Source organism: Charadrius vociferus, unplaced genomic scaffold, assembly GCF_000708025.1.
Source record: "Charadrius vociferus isolate BGI_N301 unplaced genomic scaffold, ASM70802v2 scaffold235, whole genome shotgun sequence".
In the NCBI taxonomy this organism is placed as follows: Eukaryota; Metazoa; Chordata; class Aves; order Charadriiformes; family Charadriidae; genus Charadrius; species Charadrius vociferus.
The window spans coordinates 1262519-1287059 of record NW_009648536.1 but is presented as its reverse complement, the minus strand read 5'-3'; the positions used below and the strand labels follow the sequence as shown (position 1 = coordinate 1287059).

At 38.5% G+C, this 24541-nt stretch overlaps 1 protein-coding gene across 1 annotated transcript in view; it reads right to left on the bottom strand.

Annotated features, from left to right (window-relative positions):
• CDC14B (cell division cycle 14B) overlaps positions 1–24541 on the bottom strand; it is a 37546-nt gene that overhangs the window by 7687 nt on the left and 5318 nt on the right. Inside the window, exons 5-12 of the mRNA XM_009885849.1 lie at positions 15426–15502; positions 10389–10455; positions 8899–8961; positions 7907–7994; positions 7337–7567; positions 5386–5524; positions 5101–5254; positions 4251–4351 (exon numbers count right to left, since the gene is read on the bottom strand). Of these exons, the coding sequence (XP_009884151.1) occupies positions 4251–4351; positions 5101–5254; positions 5386–5524; positions 7337–7567; positions 7907–7994; positions 8899–8961; positions 10389–10455; positions 15426–15502 (920 nt within the window). The remainder of the gene's footprint in view (positions 1–4250; positions 4352–5100; positions 5255–5385; positions 5525–7336; positions 7568–7906; positions 7995–8898; positions 8962–10388; positions 10456–15425; positions 15503–24541) is intronic.

The window sequence follows — 24541 nt, the reverse complement described above, 5'->3', positions numbered from 1 at the left end:
TCCCTCTGGCAAGGGAGTTTTTAGATAGAAAACAGAAAACTTAAGAGAAAGAAAGGATGATAGTTGAGTGAAATTGATCTTACGTACAGCAAAACAAAGGACAGGTTGTTTCATTTTTTTCACCAGTGTTTTAAGTTTAGCTTTTTAGTCTGTGTCTAGAAATCTGAATTCTGACTTCCACTAAGACAAGAAATACTGCTACGCTCAGTGTAAAACTTTGAAAACAAACCTCTCATTTAAAGTATGTTCTTAGACAAAGTAAACCAGCTAAAGTGATCTTTAGTTAATTTTTTTTTTTTTTAGCTCCAAAAGAATAGATTAAGATGACCTCAGCTAAGGCTAACAGGACAACTAAGTTGTTCACAAGCCCCCCAGTTCTCATGCTTCACTTACTAGGTCATTTACTTTAGCAGAAACAGTCCCGTTCTTTTTTAAAGTGTGGACAAAAAGTTGCAAGGCCCAAGGTAAGAAGGATAGAAACTCTTAGCCTTAACATTCTGCCAGGAGAGAGTGCCTTTTCTTACTTAGTAGTCTGGTGTAAAACACTTTTTCTGACCTATTTTCCCTCTGAGGGCACCAAAGTTTTGAGAGTTCACCCAAAGTAACCATTGCGCTTTGAGGAGGGGGGCGGGGTGACGAAGCAGCTCCAGGGAGACACAGTAGCATGCAAAAAGTTCCTGTTTCGGTTTCCTGGCAGTTCTGTGTGCTGCTGAAGTTTTGTTTAGCCAAAAGACGGAAGTTGTTGTTTGATGAATACATTGCACCTTTTAAGTGGAAGCAAGGCACAGCAATCACTACAGCCGCTCTGACAAAAGCAGAGTGGAGAAAGAGTGAAACTGTACACAAGGAAGTAATACGTTTTTAATGCTTTACTCTGCTGCTGAATCCAAGTAACAGAAGGGAGGGATTTAACTAGTCTCATAACGCTCTATAAAAAAATAACTGAGAACAAAAGAAGATGAAACTTGTGTAAACAAGTGAGCCTTGACCTGATACTGCAACCTGCCTCATCTTCTGTTATGTTAAAAAGGAAAAAAGAAGTCCATTTAACTGCTTCTTAATGGCATATAACACTACGAGATCTTAGTAAAAACAAAGACCTACCAACATTTCTAACAAATTCTAATTCCTGGCATTTCACGTGAGTCAAAACATCCTTTGGGAAACTAAGCTCCTTTGCAAGTCCATGAATTTCAAAGTAAAACTGGAGCTAACATCTTCATTTGCAATACGCAAAGGATAGGATCATATTTTAAAGCAGCACTTTTTTCCTTTTTACAAATATAGTTTTGTGTATATAGTTTTACTTATTTGCAGGAGCATGCAGAGAAGAAAGGCTTCAAAATCATACATTATCCTAATTATAAAAGCTTTGCACCTTTTTGTGTTGCAAGCCAGCCATAAAAATCACTTAATTATTCCAAATAATATACACAAAAATACAACAAAGCCAGAGCAGTGAAATTTACTCTTGCAACAAAGCCAGTAAGAAACATGATATGAAAACATGCATTTATGAGACATACTAGACAGAAAGCGTGAGCTATTGTAGAGAAATGGAATGGGACACTTACACAGTGGCTCTCTCTCAGGGGGTCCTGATGGTTACTATGTTCTTAAACCATCTAGACAGAATATCAGGCTGGGCAGAAGGGAGCCACATACAATCCACCAGATGACAATGCTACACAGTGTAGACACCAGCATAGCTAGGAGCCATCTAAAAAAGGGGTTGGAGGGGGAGGAAAAGATGAACAAAAATTCAAAAGCAAAAGCTATCGGTGCATTTTAGCTTGTTTCAAGTTCTTCAAAAGCACATTGCTCTATAACCTTTGCCAGGCATTTTGTTACATTCTATGACCATAACAATCCATGCAACCACAAATTGCCAAATGTAGTATCCACACGTTGCTGGAATCAAAGCAAACTTTCTGAAATCCTCACTGTAGTCACCTATTCCAAAGAAAGTCTGTATCACTCTTTTGAAAATAAGCGCATGCTGGAGCAGTACATCTCTGACCACTTGCTGCCGTCTCTTATGCAGTTTGATCAGCCTGTATTCATACATCCTACTTGACAAACATATATTTTAATACTAAAACAGTAGATCAGAGCCAGATCAGTTTGTAGGAACAAAAAATTTATGTAAGCACCCAGATGATGGGGTATATTACTATTACTTCCTGTGATCGAAGTAGTAAAAGCTAATTTGCAATCCTTTGCCAAAGGTGCAGAACATTGCTAATTAGAACACATACAAGGTATCCATTCATCAAAGCATACAGAGTTTATACAAACAACTTCAATAAACATTAACAAACTTTATACACAAACCCCTTGTGACTTAAACATAAGCAATGCCTTTGGTTCTCAAAGACTGTAATTGTCCCAGCTTCTGGTGCTCTTATTTTGCCTTTTTTTTTCTTTCCTGTGAAATAAAACTACATAGAGGATTTAGAAGCTTCGTTCTGTTTGCTCAGATAAAATTAATCCATTTCATTGTAAGATTAATTATTTTTAACAGTGTGAACGAAAAGGGAAAAAGACTGACACCTCTTCCAGTAAGGAAGACTTCTGAGTCAGGTAGGGCAGGTAAATATTCCTAGCAGTATTTTGGTTTAACAATAGCAGCACAAAGAACGTTAACAGTTATACATTCATTTTTCACTAAATTATTTCAGTACAAGCTGCAAACCACACAAATAACTCGGGGGAACAGGAAGAGGGAAATTCCAATTCCCCATGCCACAAGGCACACTACAAAAAACAACTATAAGCTCTACATCAATTATTTCAACACTACAGAAGTACAAGCTAACTAGTTTTAATTAGAGCAGTCATGTTGCAGAATGCTTCATGAATGGAATAATATTTTAATAGTTGATAAGCTTTCTGCATATAAAGACAATGGCTCTGACTAGATTATTGTACAGTCTACATTCATTCTATGGAACATACAACAAACAAGATCTTTCACAACCTTTATTATATGACTTAAAGTACCTTTTATGAAAAAATATCATGAAGTTGAAACTAAGGCACTATGTGCCTTAGAAATTAACATGCAAGGTAGCTGTTTTTAACTGTCCTATTTGAGGTAACTGAGGTGATGTGTTTTGCCTTTTTTTTTTTATTATTTCAGTTGTGTACAAGCTTTGTTCTGAACCTGTTGTTTCTTATATGATTGCTTGAGCATGAACAAAAGAGAATCTTTTAAAACAAAAGCAGAATTCATACATAGCAATGTGTGACGGTTTCCAAAGACATATTCCTTTACCTTCAGCACATTCTTACTACATACCCCTCTCTTTTTCAAAAAATCTGATGACACTGTTTGGTCTTAAAAAAAAAGAAAAAGAAAGGAAAAAAAAAAAGCCAGCAGCTAGCAGCAGCATCCCCTACAGAAAGACAGCACAACAAAAGCTAAGTTGCCTTTGGCCTGTGACTCTGGTGCTGTGTTATTTGCAAAAATTTGACAGCCAGGGGTCACCATTTCTTTCCTAGCAATCAAATGAGATACAGCTATGTCTTGCAAGTCTTTCACCCTCTTGCAGTTTTATTTAAGGGCCGATAGAAAGTTTTTCTACAGGCTACAACAGATGCAACGGTGACTATGAACTCTCTTTTACAGGTGGTTTCAGTACTAGTCTAAAATGAAGAGACCAGAATACCAGGCTCCCTGAAAGAAATGCACTCCTTTTGAATTTATTTACGGAAATAGCGCTACTCCCTGCCTTCCAGATCTACCAGCCATTATGCCAAAGCCCACAGGATTTAGGGAAAGTTCCTCTCCAAGGAAGAGGAAATGAAAGGAAGCTAAAGATTCTTCTTTCAGCTCTTCTTAGGTAGCTGACGTTACTTCAAAAAACAGCGTGTGCCTTATTTCAGCCAATTAAACACCACCACACGGAGTCATACTCTTCCATTTTTATACTACCACAGGAAACACAAGGGAACATTTGTGATTAAACTAAAAGTAAAGCATTCAGAAATACTATGGGAGCTTGTAAAGCACAGACTACTAGAATCAAAAACAATGCAGAAACCCAGAAATCAAATAATGCAGATCTTTAACCAAGTTATCCTGCCTCTTCAGCACTCACCAAGCCTTCAGAGAAACAGTGAATCTCACGCTTGTTTTAAACAAGTAAAAGCAACCTTGGCAACAAACTTTTGGGGGCAAAGGGAAGTATGATTAAGGAAGAGGATAAAAATATTTCTTGCATTTGTACATTCAGAAACTGACTTACGTTAGCGGAGATGCGGTTGGAGCTTTTGCCTGCCTTCTACTTTTCAGAGCACGAAGCTTATCACCTTGTGTTACGCAGTTTGTTTCATCTTCATCACTGTACTGGATAAGCGGGGGTGTAGAACAGACAAACCAAGATTAAAATATAGACACTTAGACATTTAAGAATTAACCTTATCTTAAATTTTAAAGTTGGAATTATCCCAACAGGAAAGTTTGTCAGCATAAAACCAAAGGAAATTCACTTGTATAAATACAATTCTGTTCTTTACAGTTTCCTGCTTTTAAACCTGTAAACCATTAAGTGGTGTCATGAATTACATGTATCTGAATGTTGTCTACCTTGTCTACCAGTGGAAACGTATTATCAACTCTTTGCTTAGGTACAGTACAGTTTTCACTCAAGTACAGCATTTCCCTCCTTTACTTGCCTTGTTAAAACAGCAGTACCATTTTTTCAAAAGGCAGCATCAAAAGGTATTATAGAAGTTGCAGTTACTTAGAAACTAAAAAGGGCAAAAAACCTTTCATCCCTTCCTTTTAAAAATACACAATGAAGTAACACAATCCAAACCAAAATCACAGGGGTTTTGATTGCAAATTGTGACTACTTTTTTTGTTCTAGTATCTGCCTAATAAGTATAAGGATGCTCCCACTTCACCTGTGTACTGCACTTAATTTTTCATACTTGCTGTCCATAACTCCCCCCCATATCCTTTGATACAAAAAGGGCAAACACGAAAAGAATCTGATTAACATAGTTTTACTGTACCCACAGGTTTGTTCAGAACCTGAGAGATCATCAACAGCATTTACAACTTTTACAAGAGCACAATGTTCAAATGGTTACCAGTTCAATGTCCTTTCGGATGGTTCTCCTGTTTCTCGTGTCATTAATTGAAATATCATCTACTCCTGACAGGATTCTTGTTACAGCAATTTTATGGTTTCCCTTCAACTTTGCACGGAAAATATCTCCTTCTGTCCAAAGTTCTGCCTGTTTGCTATCATAACACGGAAAAAAAAGCCCCATATGCAACAAATTAACACCAGATTATCAAGTGTACAATAAAAGAAGGAGAAAAAAAAGACATCTGGGTCTATTTTTGAAATAATTTATAGTCAATCTACTTACTCCATCAGGAAGTGTTGTTGTGGTCCAATCACTGAACCAGGTCTATTTATTCTAATCCAGGCAATAGTTTCAGCAGCTGTCATCCGGTAATGCTTCATAATATAACAGGCAATAAGTGTGCCAGTTCGTCCAAGACCAGCTGTGTAAGATAAAAGAATGGCTTCTGTTATATACCCGCCTTCATCTGGAATCTGCTGTAGCTACAGACGTTGTTACTTGGACAAATAGTTACTTGCTTAGTTTATTAAAAAAGCCTGTTACTGATCAAACTTGGTATGTGCAACTCACCTTTTGAATTTTTTTTCCATATACAAGGTTACTCACACATTTTTCACATGTTTATTGAGTTAGGTAACCTTCCAAAGCTATCAACTTTACAAATATCTGTAAGTCTATCTACCTCTATATTTACTTATCTATCAATGAATAGGTATATAGGTATGAGAACGGTTTTATGCATGGGATAAAACAGCTGGCTTTTTTCCAAAATTCTCAAAGCACCTCTTGCAAATTGATCATACATTGCACTGAAACCAGTTGCTCCTCTAATCCCTCTTCTAACTAATCTCTCACTTTAGTTCCCAAGGAAAAGACAAATTTTGCAAAAAGCAAGTCTGGGTGCTAGCCCACACAGGCAAAAAGTACTCCAGAATGAGGAACCTTCTTTGCAACGGCCCTCAAAACAGCTCTATTTACTTTGGGAAACATGAGAAAGAAATGAAGACAGCTCAAGATAAGTGGCTCCTCTTCTCAATCACTTGCTGTAAATGCCAAACCACACATCACCTTCTCTCATTTACCAATCAACACCAGTGTAAAATCTTCAGTACAGCCCAATAGCCAAGACAACCACACAGCACTTGCCCACCTTTAAGAACCAGCTACAGCATTCTACCCTTCTCTAGAGTAAGAACAGGCTGAGGAACATAAGGTAGTCTACACACCATTAGTATGATAAATATCAAAGAATATCTTCATCTGAATGAAAACAAAGCCTTGCAATGCTGATACTCAATATTCAGGCATAATCAGTTAAACAATATGCCCGAATTTATCAACTCAGTGGAGTGTAAGAGTATACACTTGCTTCCCAGCAGTCAAGATGATGTTTTTACCAATTCTTCTACTTCACAGTATAATCCTGTTAAACATGCAGCAAATGGATGGCAGATTCAGGAACAAAAATGCTGTCTTTGCAGGTCCCAGGCAAATGGGGTAAGAAAAGGCCAATTCTCATTCAACCACAGCATTATCAGTTATGCTAGTGATGAAACGTTTGTGGAGAATAAATGTCTGATAGACTATTAAAGATTGTGCGGGAAGGGAAACATAGTTCCTCTAGAACCACAGAAAACTGTATCTTTACAATAGCTGCTCTGGGCATGCTCTGACAATCTTTTCCTCAGCAGTGAAACTCTGGAGGAACAGATATTCAGAGCAGGCCCAATGTAGCAAGTATAAAGGGTTTCCGAGAGATAAAGATTTCTGAGGTTCTGGAAGAACACTCATACTTTATGAGGAATGTCCTCAAAAAGTTGCATTGGTATTTTCAGAGGCTTACAAGTTGTTATAATTAATTGTGTTATTTTCAGAAAGACCTATAAACCTTGCCAAGACTTCAAAATCCTGCTCAAAAACATCCTTTGAAAGTGCTAACACTTTCTAGCAGAAAGAGCTGTTAATATTGGCAAGCTTACTTTCCTCAACCTCATTCTTGGAAACAGCTGGGAAGTTTTTTCTAGAACTTAAGAATCTAGAAGATGAAGTGCAGAACAGAAGCATAGAAATACTTTGTATGGAAAAGCTGCAGTCTGGCAGAGATGTTAACAACCGGATATAATAACTAATATAATAATAGATAACTAAATATAATAACTAGATATAATGCAAAATACCTCAGGAACTGTAACTATAAGCATCACTTGTAATATAAATTGTTTTTACACTATACCTTTGCAATGAACAGCTATAACACCTTCAGCATTTTCACAAATATTTAGAAATGTTTTAACTATAGTATCACTAGGTGTGCTTCCATCAGCAAAGAAGAGGTCAAAATGCTCAAATCCAGCATCTGTAAATCGTTTGGCATCATACAGTTTTTTGTTGAGGCGTATTATAGTGGTGACTTTGTGTTTCCTGAAGTATGGGAAATAAGCCTCTGGAGCATGGTGGGGATAGCCTATTTGAAAAAAGAAAGGAAATAAAAAAGAAGAGGGTAAGGCCCAAACTGAAGAAATAAACAAAGACTCAAAAACAAGAGATGAAAAAAATTTCAAAATAGAACTCATGGTCAACATAAAGAAATAGACTAACTGAAAATGGAATTTTAACATAATCACCTAGGTCAGATACAATTAAACCAAGCATTAAAATTTTACTGCCAGGGTTCTTATAAAAGAAAAAGAGCCAAGGAAAAAACACACTGTTTGAGGAACAATTTTTAAAGCTTGTTCTTACTGATAACAATCAACTAAGAAAGCAGTGGGCTTGTGTCCCCCACCTCCTTTTTTAAGCATACCATTTTCAATTTTACTTCTTGAATGAGGTCCACTGAAGGCAATGAATTTGTTTGGTATTATCCAGTTAAAATCTCCATTTTCTGCTCTCTGTCAAGAGAAAATGCTTGGTTTATCATTATCCCTGTATTTTCAGGTTTTTCCTTATTGTTTCAAAATACATAGATAGAAGTGATGTACAATTTTTGCCAAAGGAAGTTATGCTAGTCGCCTGCTTTCTGTTCCATCAGGAGGATGCCAGACGCTCTCAACCTCACTTTTCTTGATTGTGTCCTTCTCTTTCTAAATTAGTTTTAGAACACCACAACTGATGCCCTTCAGATAAAGGGCAGCTTCCAATTTTTAATTTTTTTTAGGTTTTTAAATTATGACCTTGGCCTTATCTCTGTTCACAATTTAAACCATTATTTTTCAGATTCTAAGAACACTTAATTTTCTCTTTACAGATAACCGGCAGCTTTACATTTCCGAGACTGCATACAGTCCTTCATTGTCACATTCCTTTCCCAAGCCCCAACATGAATTTTATAGGCTTGGAGTTTCCCAGCCCTGTTTCCTTCTTTACCTCCAAGAGTGTTATTATACCTTTGCCATGTGTTCCCAGATACATACTTCAATTGCTCTCCAGAATTCAGTTAGACTTGGACTTGTATGCCCTCGAGTTTCTTATCAAGACTGCTCAAGAATATGCATGACCTCTAAAAGGTGACCAAATTGCCACTCCCCAATCATCTTCCAGGGCATTAATAATAGTGGAAAAAGTATTTATTTCCATTTTGGTTTCTGCTTCCCCCCCATGTTTGAGGCTGACTATGCTTAAATCTGAATTTTAATACTCTCTTTCTGACCACACACCTTTATTTAACAATCAAAGTTTAAAGAGACAAAACAGAAATGGAACCTAATACTAAAAAAAAAAAAAGCACATATTATAAACAATCGTCTTAGCATTAGTAAGAGCAAAAAAATCAGAAGATTGATACTGAACACTTACTTCATAATGCTCATATTCATTTACATCAAACGTATTGAAATCCAGGAAACCATATTGCAAAGCCTAAAATTCAGAATACAGCTTTTAACAAAGACACCATCTTTTCAATGGGGACAGTTTATTACTCTTTTAGGTTACTGAAAGCCCCTTAATATTTCTACTATTTCAGAGAGATTTCTTCATATATTTGAAAAAAATATGGATCAATTTAGTCTTGGTTCAAAACAGATTGGTAAATTTTAATATAAGTGAAGTTAGACAAGCAAATCCACTCTTTTCTGTTTTCATCGAATCACTAAAGAATTCCAGACTTTTTATTGCTGTTAGGAGTACAAAATAAAAAAGAGAAAAATAACTGGCAAAAATTATATATTGTAATTATGAGCAAATTCTAAAGTCTGCATTCCGGATTGTAAATATTTTTGTGCCTGAATGCTTTTCACTCTCATTATGATGCTAATATCTTCGTTGATTTTAAATTGTTTGCAGATACACAGTCCTAAGCAGACACTAGTAAAATCCCCGATGTCCTGTAATTATCCACAACCATTATATTGAATATTGTATAAAAAATGTAAACATTTGGGTAACTGGCAGTTTACCCACTTGTTGAATCAGGAAGCACAAACACAGATAATCCCATATCTCCAGATATTTAAAATACTACATTCTAATCTCCTCTTTCACTGCATAACGTTCTGTAGTTTTACTTGCTGCTCACCAGTACTAAGAAGAATAGCAATTCACACTTGGCATACAAGCAGCCAATGTCAAAACATCCAAAAAGGCTGAAAATCAGAAATCCACAAGAATCTGACTTAATCAGTAAAACCACCAGTATTTGGCAGAGATACCCATAATACAAAAGACAGCAGTAGGGTGGAGAGCTGCATAATTCCCCATTTCACTACTCATACAGGCTAAAAAGAATTCATATAAATTCCCCTGTCCTCCAATGCCTTGTTACTTCAGCACTATATTGCTATAAAACACTACATTGTGACAATTTGCAGTTTAAAAAAAAAAAAGCACCTGCCTCCTAACATTTGTTATATTCATATTGCTAAAGCAAAACTTAAGTCATTAGCACATGCTGCAAATGCCTAAAAAGTATCACTGACCAATTCAAAACCACTTTCAAAGGCTATATTCAGCCTAAAACGTAACGCTGGGGGGTCATATATAATAAACCTATCACACAACTCTTAGGTATCAGAGGTGTGAAGAACTGTCCTGAAAGATTACACAAATAAAACTCAAAATTCCCTCTTTAAAATCTTCACTAGTTGATTACATAAGTTATTGGTCAACTTCTATGGCTGCTGTGTCTAGAAGCTTTGTTACAATGCATAATACATAATAAACTAGGCAACAATCAGAAAATCTGCTACTGCACAGCTCTAATTGGATCCTAGCTTACTAAGCCTTCTTTTTCTGCTGGGCAATATTTAGCTGACCTTTTGCAATATGAAAAATATTGTTTTACTGACCTTGTTTATTGCATGAAAACAGTCCAGCAATGTCAGATGAAAACTGCAAGTACCAAAGGAAGCATCCCTATAACATATGATGACCAAAAAATGACCACTTTAATCCAAATGAAAGCAATTGAAAATATTTCTCTAAAACACCTTTTTAAGATTGCTTCAAGATAACTACTATTACAGTGAAATAATGATGTCAAATGATTACTTCATTTCCCGCACCTTGCATCTTACAATAATAATAAAACATAAAGTTATATTAACAGATGATCCAAGAGTAAGATTATTCCAGTTATAGTTTTGGAAAAACTGACATGTTCAATTTCTGACATGAACATTGAAACTGGCATGTTTCAGTGTTCATGTCAATAAAGAACAGACAACACAAACTCCTTGTGGCAAAAGCTAATGCCTAAATTAGTATCATAAGCTAACATACACTCCTAGAACATTTTCTTCTGAAGTACACATTCAAAAAAGTCAAATTGTAATGCTCTACAAATTTTTTCTTCAAACTTTATTTAAAAAAAAAAAGATGCTGTGGACAGGCATTCTATGTATACACGAACAGCATCCTCTTAACGAAACTGTCAAGATGCACATTTGTGTAGATCTATTAAAAGACTCGCCTTAAGATGAATAAAATAGTTTATGCATAAACATGAGGAGAAACTAGTTTTCATTAAACCACCTTCTTTCAACTACAATTTTTAAAATTCTCTTCATCCAAGAATGGCATGTTCTTAGTACGTGACCATTATTAGATCCCATAAGCACTGCAGAACAAGCATCTTACAGCAATACTAAAGTCAAGTTAAAAAATAAATTTAAACTGAATTTACATCAAAGAACGTGGTGTCTTGGCAGAACACATTCTTTTGAGACCATGCAGCCCTCATCAGCAGATAATCATTCATGTTTCAAAAAAGTACAAAATACATTATGTTAAAATTTCAACTGAGAGGAGGAAGAACTTCAGAAGAACCTGGATAGCTGCCTCTACAATTTGTTTGTATCCTTTTCCTCCCTAATGAACCAGTGTGAAAGGTGTGTGGGGGGGGGAATCAGCAGAAGAAGGAAATAACAGAAGCCCCTTCAGGTAAAACAGTGGACAGGTAAAGGTGACATTGTAATGGGTGTCTGTTAGGCCACCTGACTGGGAAGAACAAGAAGATCAGGCCCTCTACAGACACATACAAGAAGCCTCACATTCGCGTGCCCTGATACTCATTGGGAACTTCAACCACTCCAATATCCATTGGAGGAAGAAGACCAGGACATAAGCACCCCAGAAGGCTCCTGCAGTGAACTGGTGACAGCTTCCTCCTTCAAGTGATACAGATGTCAACAAGGAACAGTGCTCTGCTGGACCTCATACTTGCCAACAAGAAGGTGCTCACTGGGGATGTGAAAGTCAAAGGCAGCCTTGGCTGCAGTGACACAAGATGGTGGAGTTCAGGATCCTGAGGGCAGGTAGGAGGGTAAAAAGCAAGCTGACAGCTCTGGACTTCAGGAGAGCAGACTTTGGCCCCTTCAAAGATCTGCTGGGAAAAGTCTCATGGGATAAAGCTCTGAGAGTAAGAGGGGCCCAAGAAAGTTGGTTAATATTCAAAGATCACCCCTTACAAGCTTAAGAGCAATTCATCCTAGTGAACATAAAGCAGGCAAAGGAGGCCTGTATGGATGAACAAGGAACTCCTGTCCAAACTCAAGACACAAAAAAGGAAGCATACAGAGGGTGGAAGCAAGGACAGGTAACCTGGGAGGAACACAGATACATTGTCCGAGCATCCAGCAATGAAGTTAGTAAAGTTAAAGCCCAAATGGAATTGAATCTAGCCAGGGATGTCAAAGAACACATGAAGGTCTTCCATAAGTACATAGGTGACACAAGAAAGACCAGGGAAGATGTGGACCCATTGTTCCATGAGACAGGGGACCTGGCTACACAGGATATGGAAAAGGTTCCGGTACTGAATGTCACCTTTGCCTCAGTCTTTACTAGCAAAACCAGCTGCCAGGAATCCCAGGTCCCAGCAACCAGGTGGAAAGGCTGCAGTAAGGAAGATGTACTGTTGGTGGAAGAGCATCAGGCCAGGGAATACCTCTGCAAACGGGACATACCTAGGTCTGCAGGCCCTGATGGGATGCACCCACGAGTGCTGAGGGAGCTGGCTGATGTCATTGCAAGGCAACTCTCAATGATCTCTGACTGATCATGGCAACTGGGAGAAATGCCTGAAGACCGAAGGAAAGCAAATGTCACCCTTAACTTCAAGAAGGGCAAGAAGGAATCCTCAGGGAACTACAGGTCAGCCGGCACCATCTCAACCTCCAGAGAGGTGATAGAACAGCTAATCCTCGAAAGCATTTCCAGGCACATTAAGGACAAGAAAATCATAAGGAGTAGTCAGCATGGATTCACCAAGGCAAAGTCATGCTTGACCAATTTGATAAACCTCTACAATGAAATGACTGGCCTCCTAGATAAGGAGAGAGCACTGGATATTGTCTACCTGAACTTCAGTAAGGCTTCTGACATTGTCTCCATAAGATCCTCACAGACAAGCTAGTGGTGTGTGGGCTGGTTGAGCAGACAGGTGAATTGAAAACTGGCTGAATGGCTGGACCCAAAGGGTGGTGATCAGTGGCACAAGTCTAGCTGAAGGCCAGGAACTAGTGGTATACTCCAGCAGTCACTACTGCATTTGATCCTGTTCAACATCTTCATTAATAATCTGGATGAAGGGGCAGAGAGGTCCCTCAGCAAGTTTGCTGATGTCACATAACTGGAAAGAGTTTTTTTTTGATAGGCCAGAGGGTTGTACTGCCATCCAGAGGAACCTTGATAGACTGGAGAAATGGGCTGACATATAAACCTTATGAAGTTTAACAAGGAGAAGTATAAAGTTCTGCACCTGCAGAGGAACAAACCCAAGCAACAGTACAGGCCAGCGGCTGCCCAGCTGGGAAACAGCTTTGCAGAAAAGGATCTGGAGGTTCTGGTGGACACAAAGTTGAACATAAGTCAGCAATATGCCCAGCGACAAAGAAGGCTAATGGTATCCTGGACCACATTAGAAAAAGTATGGCTAGCAGGTTGAGGGCAGCGATCCTTCCCTTCTCCTCAGGACTAATGAGGCCACACCTAGAATACTGTGCCCAATTCTCCTCAGTGCAAGAGAGGTATGGTCATAGCGCAGAAAGTCCAGCAAAGGGTCACAAAGATAATTACGGGACTGGAGCATCTCCTATAGAAGGAAAGGCTGAGAGAGTGGAGACTTCAGCCTGGAGAAGAGAAGGCTCACCAGTGTACCTTATCAATGTATACAACTATTTGAAGGGGGGGTGCAAAGAAGGCAGAGCCAGGCTCTTTTCAGTGGTTCCCAGAGACAATGGACACAAACAAGAGGTTCCCTCTGAACATCAGGAACCATTTTTTTCACTCTGAGTGTGACTGAGCCCTGGCACAGGTTGCCTTGAGAGGCTGTGGAGTCTCCCTCCTTGGAGACATTCAAAAGCTACCTGGACATGGTCCTAGGCAACCAGCTCTAGGTGGCCCTACTTGAGCAGGGATGTTGGACCAGATGACCTCCAGAAGTCCCTTCCAACCTCACTGTGATTCTATAAATGAAAAAAGAAATTATTTGCATCCTGCTAAGGTAAGTTTTAGTGTTGATAACAACCCTAAGTAGCGACTATCTGATTGACCTTTTGTTATTCTATGGGAAACTACTGGTTTTTGCAGAGATCAAGACGATCTTAAAGGAACAGAGCCCAGACCAACATCTCAGTTGATCATTAACACAATCTGAATTCCCCTATTTGCACCAGATTTAGTTGCAGTAGTAAACTCGAGAAAATGGTAAAGTTTGCAGCCACTTCAGCAGACTACATTCTTTATTCCAGAAGCTAGACATGTCTTCAGAAGTCAGCTCTCTGTCAGTCTTATATATAACGCATCTTTGCATTTCTTTCAGTAGTGCTGTTGAAGTGATCACCTGGTAATTTGGGCAGGGTATATGACCTTGAGTGAAAAGCTACTATCTCCATCACCCATGTACACCTTTATGATATTTAGAAACAAACCCTGCAGTACTTCTAAAGAGGACTTTTGTTCTTCTGGGAATATAAAAATGGAATTTAAAAGTGAGAAATGGGGCAATGGAAGTATGCAAATACCATCATATTTTGGTGGTGGCAGGGGGGAAGCAATAAAAATTCAAATCATCAAAAGCCCATCTCTTGGCAAGAGAGCTACAAAACACCAACAAGCAAGGACTGAATTAATCACCCCATAACAATATATTTGGACGGTAAACTTGCCTCCTAAGAAGTTTTTTGGCCATTCTTTTCTACATATTGTGGCAGCCAACGGAATGTTAGTTTAGTCCAACTTTTAGAAACTCTTGTTTGGAAGAAATGAAGAAGTTGTTCCTCTGCACGACAGATCGACTTTATTTGCTACGTTAAGCAGCACAGCATATACCACAAAGAGAAGGCTGTGGTCTGAAACAGCTAGGATTACATTCCTTCAGGGTCAAGCAACCATGAACCAATGGTTTTACACATTTCCTCATTGGTAAAAAGACATACTTTAAAGTTACACTAAATCACATGGGATTAGCTAGCATTCTTTATGCACAAAACAGTATTTGCAGGTTACTGCATACATTGAAGAAGTGGGAAAAACGGAGTGTGAGAGGTATTACAAGATTTGTGATGAATGACAGATATTTTGATATATTTAACTATCAACTACTGGCACAAAACCAGACTGCCAAGTGAGAAGCAATGTAGATCAAAAAGCTCAACAGAAGTGTGTGCAAAGCAGCATGGCTCCTTCACCTTCTGTCAGCACGCTTCAGGACCAGCTGCTGACACCCTTGTTCAGCAGTCTGCACTTCAAGCTCTGGCAGTGAATGTGTCTCGTGTTAAAACTTCAGCAAACCCCGCCCCCTGCTCCCCCAATTAGGCCTGCTAAAAGCCACATCATTCTTCAAAATATCGAGGTACAGGAAGTTCTAACAACTTGCTATTTACCTGAAAGGAAGATAGGAAATGCTTCCAGCCAATATAAGCCTGTACACCTCTTCTGGGGATTCTCTCAAGTATATTATCTATTTTTGTGGAAAAAGACAGAAAAGAAAAGAAAAGGATTATTTTAAGTGTGCTATTAATAACTTCAAGTCACTTGTTTACGACAGAAGGCATAATCAATGAGCAGAGAGCTCAAAAATTCTGGGAGAGAGTGGCATCAAGAACAAATATATGCAAGTGTGCAACAATAAAACTAACACAAAAAATACAAAATACTGTTCAACCTGACAGAATATATATTTTTAAACAAAATTTATAGATTTGTGCGGGAGTTATTCAGCTGTAGGCTACAGTGAAAAAGTCTTCTGTCCCTCTGGATTCTTCCATGTTTCCACTGCAACCCCGTTGGACCTGTCTGTAGATTATTTTTTTTTTAATTAAGCTTTTAAGATGTAAATCAAACACAAAAAGCCACAGAGATATCAGCAAAGCTATGAATCATCGGGTCTACAAAACAGTGTGTACACTCAGCAGACAAGATTAAACCAGTAATTTGTGTATGTTTTGATTTTCCTACAGCAGTACATTAGCATTATTCCAAAGCCTGTACTTTCTCCTTTGTACTGGTGCGGCAGTATCCAGTAAAAAAATCCAGATGCCATAAAGGAAAAAAAAAAAAAAAAGAAATCTGTAGCTTCAGAAGCAAAATCCTAAGAACAGAATGAAATAACATAGTTGAAGCACTACGTACCAAACATTCTATTGTCAAAAACACGCAGAAAAGAATTCACAAAGGACAAACTCACGACAAATACCATATGGTCTTCCATCATGACATGCCTCAACCGTCTTGCATAATACTAAGGTGTCCTTAAAGAATACCACAAACCTCCTCTTTTATGCAAACCATGTCTTCCAATACCACCAAACACCACTCCCAACATGGCCAGGAGATAACAAATGTTAATAACAAGCTGTCACTATCTGGTCAGTAGTCAATAACTTCATGTTAATACTTTTTCTTTAAAAATGCACTAACTAAGCTTTAACACGCTACAGAAAGTGGGGTTTTTTTCATTAACATTCAGTAAAATTATTTATATCTCTTATATTAATGACCTTTTCCTTTAGTTTTTTTGAAAGTAAGACTCCTAATGACTATTAATTAAATATCCCCAAAAAATCTAAGCGTGATATTTTTTATTTCTGTTGCTTTTGACATTTTTTTGTTTTAAAAGCTGGCATTGCCTTTCAAATTTCTTTGATGCTGCTGCAAAGCCAGTTTGAACAAATGGCTTAACATACCTTCAACACCCTCTCTCCATACACACACACATGCATTCTTGTGCCTTGAGAATGGGAGGTGGAACAGGTGTTGCTAAAAGAAAAAAAAACACTAAACCCAGCTTCAAACATATCCTAAACAGACAGCTAAAACATACATGGCAACCATGGCAACAGGTGACCCCTTTCATTTTTCCTCTGGTTTGATTAATGTGTTAAGTATTTTCTGAGCACTCTTCCTGTGCAATTAGCAAAATCAAAGAAAAAACATCTGTCTTGTTTTTAGTCAAGTAATGAAAACTGCATGGGGAGGGGAGGGGTGTGTGTGTGTGTGTGTACTTTCACTGGACAGGGGTAAGTGACTTTTGCATTTATATTTGCAAGCACACACCTGGAACAGAGAAGAGACCCAAAAAGCCCCCAGAATATCACTGGATAGCTGTTCTTCAGATGCCAGAGATCACTTTCTATTCTGCGGTCATATTCATTGTCTGAATTGAATACAAAGGTTACGTTTCAAGAAATTTCAAGCTGTGTGCTTTGATACAGTCATACTTTGCATCTTGCAGCACAGTGAACATATATTGCTAGCAACCATGTAAATCTAGCACTGCCTGCTTATCAGAAAGAAAGCCCTGCCCCAGAAAATCTTACAAACCAGGGATGTGAAATGGCATTAGCAAACAGAACGTAATTAAACAGTGGAAACAGTTTGTAGCCAGAAATGAGTCACCTGGAAAAAACTTGGGATTCAGTGCTGTAAGACTGGGTAATATAGAGAGAGTACTACTTGTACAACAGGCAAATAGAAATGCAGCTAATACTAGCTAATCCTGTAAACGCATGGAGCTCAGAAAGGCCAAGGATTTCTCCCGTATCTCAGCTGAGTTTTTACTAGCTTCTTAAAGAAAACAAGCTTCAATGCAGAAGCATGTTTTTGCATGTGTAACAGTTCCAAGAGGCCAGGTTTTTTTCCATAACATTAAGTGTTGCATTAAAATAAGTCTAAACAATGTCACAGTATACAGAAACATGTTAGTTCTTAAGTACAGGTCCAACTTCTGAAATTACACTATCAGTGAAGTTCCTAGAAACACCGTTTTAACATACATGCGTGTATGGACTTTCCTTAACATAGTTATATGAACACTCACTATATACAAGGACACTTAAAAAAGCCACCCTGATTTTGACACAAAAATCCAGTATCTACCACAGTTTAGTACATACAAAAAGTGCACTGCAAGAAGATGGTCTTTTTCAAAATATGCAGTACTTCCTGTACAACTGAAGCAATATTCAGTATATGCACTGAAGAAGGAAGCTCTTTGAGTTGGATTTCTCAGAATTTTCTGAAATAAAGAGAGATCCTGCTACACTTCAGCTGTGACACTACTAAACGGACGAGATATGACACGTGTACAGTTGCAGCAACAGCAGTTGATGAAATGGTCAGATGACGTTCTCACTGAAAAGTGGCTTACAAAAAAAATTAGGTTAATATGAGGGCGTCTGGACAGGTGCAATGGCATGGAGTGCTTCGAAAGGGAAGAATGACATTCAGTCTCTACACAGAATGGGAAAGACCATAAACAGATACTTACTTCACAAGGAAAGTATCCTGGCAGTAACACAACACAGGAAGCTGTGACAGTCAAAGGGGAGACAGGATCAGTTTCTGTCACAGCTTGAGACCAAAAGAGAGCACCCAGCTGAAAATCTTGGATGCAAGCAAGGCTGGAGGGAGGCTGAAGATGGGTGAGCCTGAGTTCAGATTGTGGGTGAACCAAATTCCAGATATGGAAACGTGTAAGACTGAAGGAGTGAGGGAAGGAGCAGCAAAGCCCAGGGAAGCGCAACAGATGTCAAGGCAGCAGAGGCCACATGTGAATTAGGAAGTAGTGTGCACCAGCAGAAATGCATCTGTAGACTGAGAGCCAGCACTGAAGATCTGACTTGTGCACTACACACTTCCAGCAGCTTTTAATCTTAACACCTAGTCCTAGTCTGGTCCTGTGGACTGAACACCCATTACCTATTGGGATTGCTCCTAGATCGCTCCATGAAGTGAACCGAAATGCAGTGCGCAAGATCCACTTCAAAAACACACTCCTGACACAAACTGAAACTGTAATATAGTTATACGTATATATAACTGTATATAATACTGTATATAATACTGTTTCTGACCAGAAGGAGGCCACTAAAGACTTAAAGATGAACAATTTCATCGTAATGATGTGGGTGAACACAGGACTAAAGACAGCTAGTAAGTGAGAGACAAAAAGTAAAAGTGATCAGAGAGACCTGTAGTAGACAGAAGTGCTGAAAGAGAGAAGGACTTTCTAAGGCAGTAAGCAGAACTGAAGTTTCAGAAAAGAATGGAAATGTTGATCAGATGAATAGCAAAACAAAGATATATTTGTAAATATATACTGGGGGAAGGAGGGGAAAGGGGAAAAGACAAAGTCCCCAAATCAAAATATACAACAGCTGAAACCAGTTTGTCCAGATGATTATAAGTTATGTTTATACTGTGCTTTCTAAGATGATAGAAACTTTCACAAATCAAGTTGTTTTCTTAAGATTAAAAAGTTTAATTTTAAAAGATGTGTAGATGTGGAACTTAGGGACATGGTTTAGTGGTGGACTCGGCAGGGTTAGGTTAATGGTTGGACTTGATGATCTTAAAGGTCTTTTCTGACCTAAATGATTCTATGATTATAAGTTAATAGCAATAAAGCAACCAAAAAGAAGTACTATGAAAGAGATGAAAAATACTAAAATACATTTCAAGCAATGATAGTGTTATTTAGCAGAAGCAGGCATTTTCTGCAATACTTTTTATTCATTCTTGTATATACAAACGGAGAAAAATCTATTAGAATTTTACACTGATTTCCCAAGGGTTTCCTTTCCTTCAGGTCAGGCAAACAGTAAAAAAAAGAAGAAGCTTTTTTAAAAAACTTAGAAAATTCAGCAGGCCTGAAATAAATTATACACAAGTACAGCTGCATCAGTTTTAGAATATTCCTACAATCATATGCAAGTGCAGATGGGTGTACATACACATCTACATACATACACAGACACAAGCAAATACACATGGAAAAACTCTTCAAATCCTTTACAAATCTTTTACTTAAGTACCTTCCAGGACAATTGTTACTATAAGGAATTGACATCTGTCAAGCCAAAATAACATACCATTTTACACACTTGTGTACCAACAATTTAGAAATTTGCTTTCTTTATGCATACAAAAAAAAAAAATCGTACTGAACTTCAAAATACAGCCAGAAATTTGTGATTAGCAGTTGAACCATTAACATTGCTCTAATCATGCTTTTCATTTAGGACATCTGTTTCTAATTAAGGGACTGCAGGCAGCTCTGTGAATGGTCAAGAACCATCCAAGCGTTGAGTACTGGGAAAGGTGCACTCAAGCACTGCTCCTGCCAACATCGCTGTGCAGTCAAACAGCCGCTCTAATGTTCACTGAATGAAACAGAAGGGTTTGCAGGACTAGGCAACCCAGTCTTTATTTATGAGCATTTAAAATCAACCATAGAATGAGAGTTCTTTTATCAAGCTATGTTACTGTCTGATCGATATCAGTGTTTTCAAATCAGCCTATTTTTTAAACAAAGGTTCCCTAGATTAGCGTTACAAGCATGAAAATGGTATTCACAATAGGATGAAAAGTATTCCTGGTAGAAAAGGAAATGAAGCTCTGGCTGAAAAGGAATCTTAATCTTCAATACATGGGATTGCCAAGTGAAACAGGAATGCTGCACGCAAGACAAAACATGTTTGATAATAATCATATATGACATAACTTAATGCTTTCTCAGGAAAATCAAATAGGATATGTAAATATGCTGTACTGTTAGAAACTATCAAGTCAAGTCTGTAAACAGCACTTTAAATTCATGTCTATGATGTGCTTAGCGTAATCAAGTTTATCCACCTGCTCACCCTTACCCACAAAATCTACTTAAGGTTGCTACTTAAAACACACATTTTACTAACCATACTGACTTAAAAGCAAGAAAATAATGAGATGCTTCATTTTAAACTGCTTACAAGCAAATTTCACGTGATACAACTATGTTCCAGAAATGTCACTCACCCAAAATAGCCTAAACTGCTGTAAACGGCAAATAATGACAACCCACTAATTCTGAACAAATACAAATAACTACTGTGTGTGACCAGACTCAAACACAAGCTCGCACACACGCATAATTTTGCTATAACTTAACAGTATTAAACATTTTACTTCATTAAAACCTCCATTGGATATTCTAGTCAATACATTAATTTTTATAGCAATATTCCTCAGAAGAAAAGGCCAAATACAGCAAAATTAAGATAGAATATAATAGAATAAAAAGCTTCCTGTACGGATTTGTGGTGTACTGAAGAAATGCACATGTGACCAACAGCCCCTTCATTAGCAGAGACACAGTCATTAACTGGATAAAAGTGCCAGAGAGGGAATAACTGCCTGTCTCTGGCAACTCTCTTTGTTCATCATAAACAAAAGCAAGAAACCTCAATTACCTTTCAAACAGTGGAGGGAGGTATAGAAAATCCTATTAGCTGGGAACTGACCGGGCTGGGCACATCAGTACTTCATGACAGCTAAGAAAAGCAAGCTAGTACTATAGTGAGGGACCCTCAAAGAGCAACCCTTCTTCTCCCACGGAGACAACCAGTCTGGTAAGAACATGGTGAGGAAGAACCTAGTACAAACAGCAGGAAAGGCTGCTATTGCAAAGGCTAATAACAATTTTCCAAATACAGTTCAGAGATGGTAGGTTTTTAGAGGACAGGAACACAGAGAAAGCCAAGAAGACTCGAGGCAACTTTTGCTTAAATGGAAGGCCAGTACCTTGTCCATCTCACCTCTGACACTTGCTTGTCAAGCACAAGCACTTCTCACGAAAACATTACTGAGGGTACCCACGTGTAATTTGAACGTAGCCACAGCTACCCATTTACCACCACTCAGCCTGGACCATTAAATAAACAGGTTTCCCTACTTTTCCATGGCTTAGCCAGAGGTAATTCTGCAAATGCCACGGCAAGAACAGAGCAGTTCAACATCACACGGAAGGGTGCTAATTGCTTCTGCAACCTCCAGCTTCTACCCGGCATTAGGCACACTGCTAGGAAGGACACTAACAAATTGAAAAGTCAAAAAACCCCAGTACTTTGGATCAGAACAGATGAAGGAAACGCTGCTTACCCTGAAGAAAGAAGATGAGAAAATAGACAAAGTACAGAGATGAGTCCTGGAGAAGATGACCTGAATTACAGCAGTTCATGGGGCGGTACCCTCGGAGGGTCAGCCTCCAAGTACATAATTAGTGCCAGGCCTGAGAAAAAAAACACTGTTACTAAGTTAATGCAGCCAAGGGGGAGAGGGGGGAGCTTGGGAATTGGGTGGACAGGGCACAGAGGGTACATTTTCTTTCTTAATATAGAAGGAGCAATGATGGAAGAAGCAGACTTTCCTCACCCACAGCCAAGTCCTGGCGAAAATCAAGAGAAGCCACTGTAGAGATCAACTCAGAAGATCACTGCTGCTTTGGTAGAGTGGTAAGGCCTGAACAGTGCAGATAGCTTCCAAGGAAAAGCATTTTTTCTTTAAAAGGCGAAGAACAAAGGGTTTTTTCACCCCCTCCCTTCTTTCCCGTGACCCCCTCCACCCATACAAAGTGTAAACATTCAACCCCACACACCAAATTCTGGCTGCCCTTTGTGTGGCTGAACATGCCAATTTTATGCTAATCTACACAGAAGAATATTAGTCCCATTACGCAGTATATCATCTATAAAAATGAAACAAAATACAGAATTAAAATAGATGGAAGATGAACAATAAAGGGATTAAGATCTAAATTGTTAAGATGTACTCTAAAAAATCTTATTTTATTCTAAAACTACATATATAACAATGTATCTGAAAACTTTGTTCTTCACTTTTAAGGCCATGTTATACTGAAGAGCCCTGTAGCTTGAGTTAGGCTCTGCTGTCACATCAAAGTAGACCTGGAAGGAAGCAGCAGATGTGGGAGGGGGGAGAAGGAAGTGTGTAGCCTGAAGAGCTCAGAAACTATCTCCACTGAAGAGGAAAGAAAAACAAGTTAGATGAAAGGGGGTGGGGGAACATTAAAATACACCAACTGTGAAGAAAAGACTGGGAACAGACTTTGCTTGTAAACCAGAACACTAACAGCTGCCCTTACACTTCACCATAGTTAATGAACACTTTCGTAATTGCCTTAGTAGTCAAAATGAGCATATCTCCACGTGATATATATATATACACACATATATATTTAAATAAAAGATGTTGAATGATAAGTCATGCTAATATATCCCAATTCCTTTAAGTAGAAGTTAAATAATATTCTGTTTAAGAGTACAAATTAAGGTCAACAAGCTGTTAAAATGACAGGCTTGGAACCTGCTAACATGAAAATACTGAATGTTTATGAGGACATACAAGTTCCAAAGGAGAATTAGTTATGTACAGTTCATTATCGTTTAATGTAGTTATGTGTTAAAATGTGACTGTGTTTAAAAAAAAAAGATAACAAAACCAGAAAGCACACACACTTACTTTGTGCTATTCCTGAAAACCTTGTGGCCTGTTATTTCTACAAGTAACTTAAAGCACTTGCATCTAGAGAGCACCTTGCACCCGAAACTATGCTGAAGTTATCAAAGGCCTTACAGCACATGCAAACAAGCACTATTTTCATTACTAACCCTGTGAAGGCTACTTTCCCTTTCTAATTCCTTGCTTTTCCCACCTGAACTCCTCCAGCCTGATGCACTGCCACTCAGTTCCTCAAACTAAGGTAAACTATTGAAATGGGAACACACCATGAAGCTAAAAAACCAAAATCGAACAAGAAAACACATTCAACCCACAGAAAACAAAATACAGTGGCAACCTACCACTTACACTGTAAGGGATTAGAAATTAAATGACAATACCCAGTTCAAGCAGCAAAGAGCATTACCAACAGGACATGTTCTGACCAACTAAAATTACAGAAAAGCTTCATAAAGTTTTGACCAATAGATAGATGGATCCTGCTTCACTCTGTGAAGCACTCGGAACTGAAGAAGTAGGTGGGTGCTTAAGCCTACATATGTTTAAAACAAAGAAGGCCTCAATGTATTTCCTTTCAATCAGGGAATATGCCTATAGATATATATTTAACATGCATTCTGAACAGATCCTATACCATCGCTCCCCCTGTAGAGAACAATCCAATTCTCCCTGCAGAAAGCAGAAATGTGGGATATGTATGTCTGAACACTTCAGCAGTGAGTGCTGTAATTAAGCCTGCCCCTTCATGAAAGATCATCAAAGGGTGCCAGGGAAAAAAGTAAGCCTCTGGGGCACAGTCTTTTTTCTGTGATCTTCCTTCACTGGAATCCCTCCCACAGGAATCTGGGAAGCAACTGTACCCTACTGTACAGAAAAAGCAGTACCAAAGCCAAAGTCTGTTACACTGGAAAGAAAATCAGCATCTAGCTAGAGCTACCTCACCATCTAAGACTTGCAATTATGGAAGACAGACACTACCACTCCTCAGTCAAGGAGGCAACTAATATATAGTGCTTCACTTTGCCATGGGTTTTAAGAGAAACTGCTGAAATATTCAACCTGTACAATGCAGGAACGTAAGCACATGTCTCTGAACTCTGAAAATTACCGTCGTTTTGACTAGCCTCTTTCTGCCATACGCCAGCTGTCTGCAACTAGCCCTCCCACACGCATTGGCTAGCCAGTCACGACCCCCGCTCAG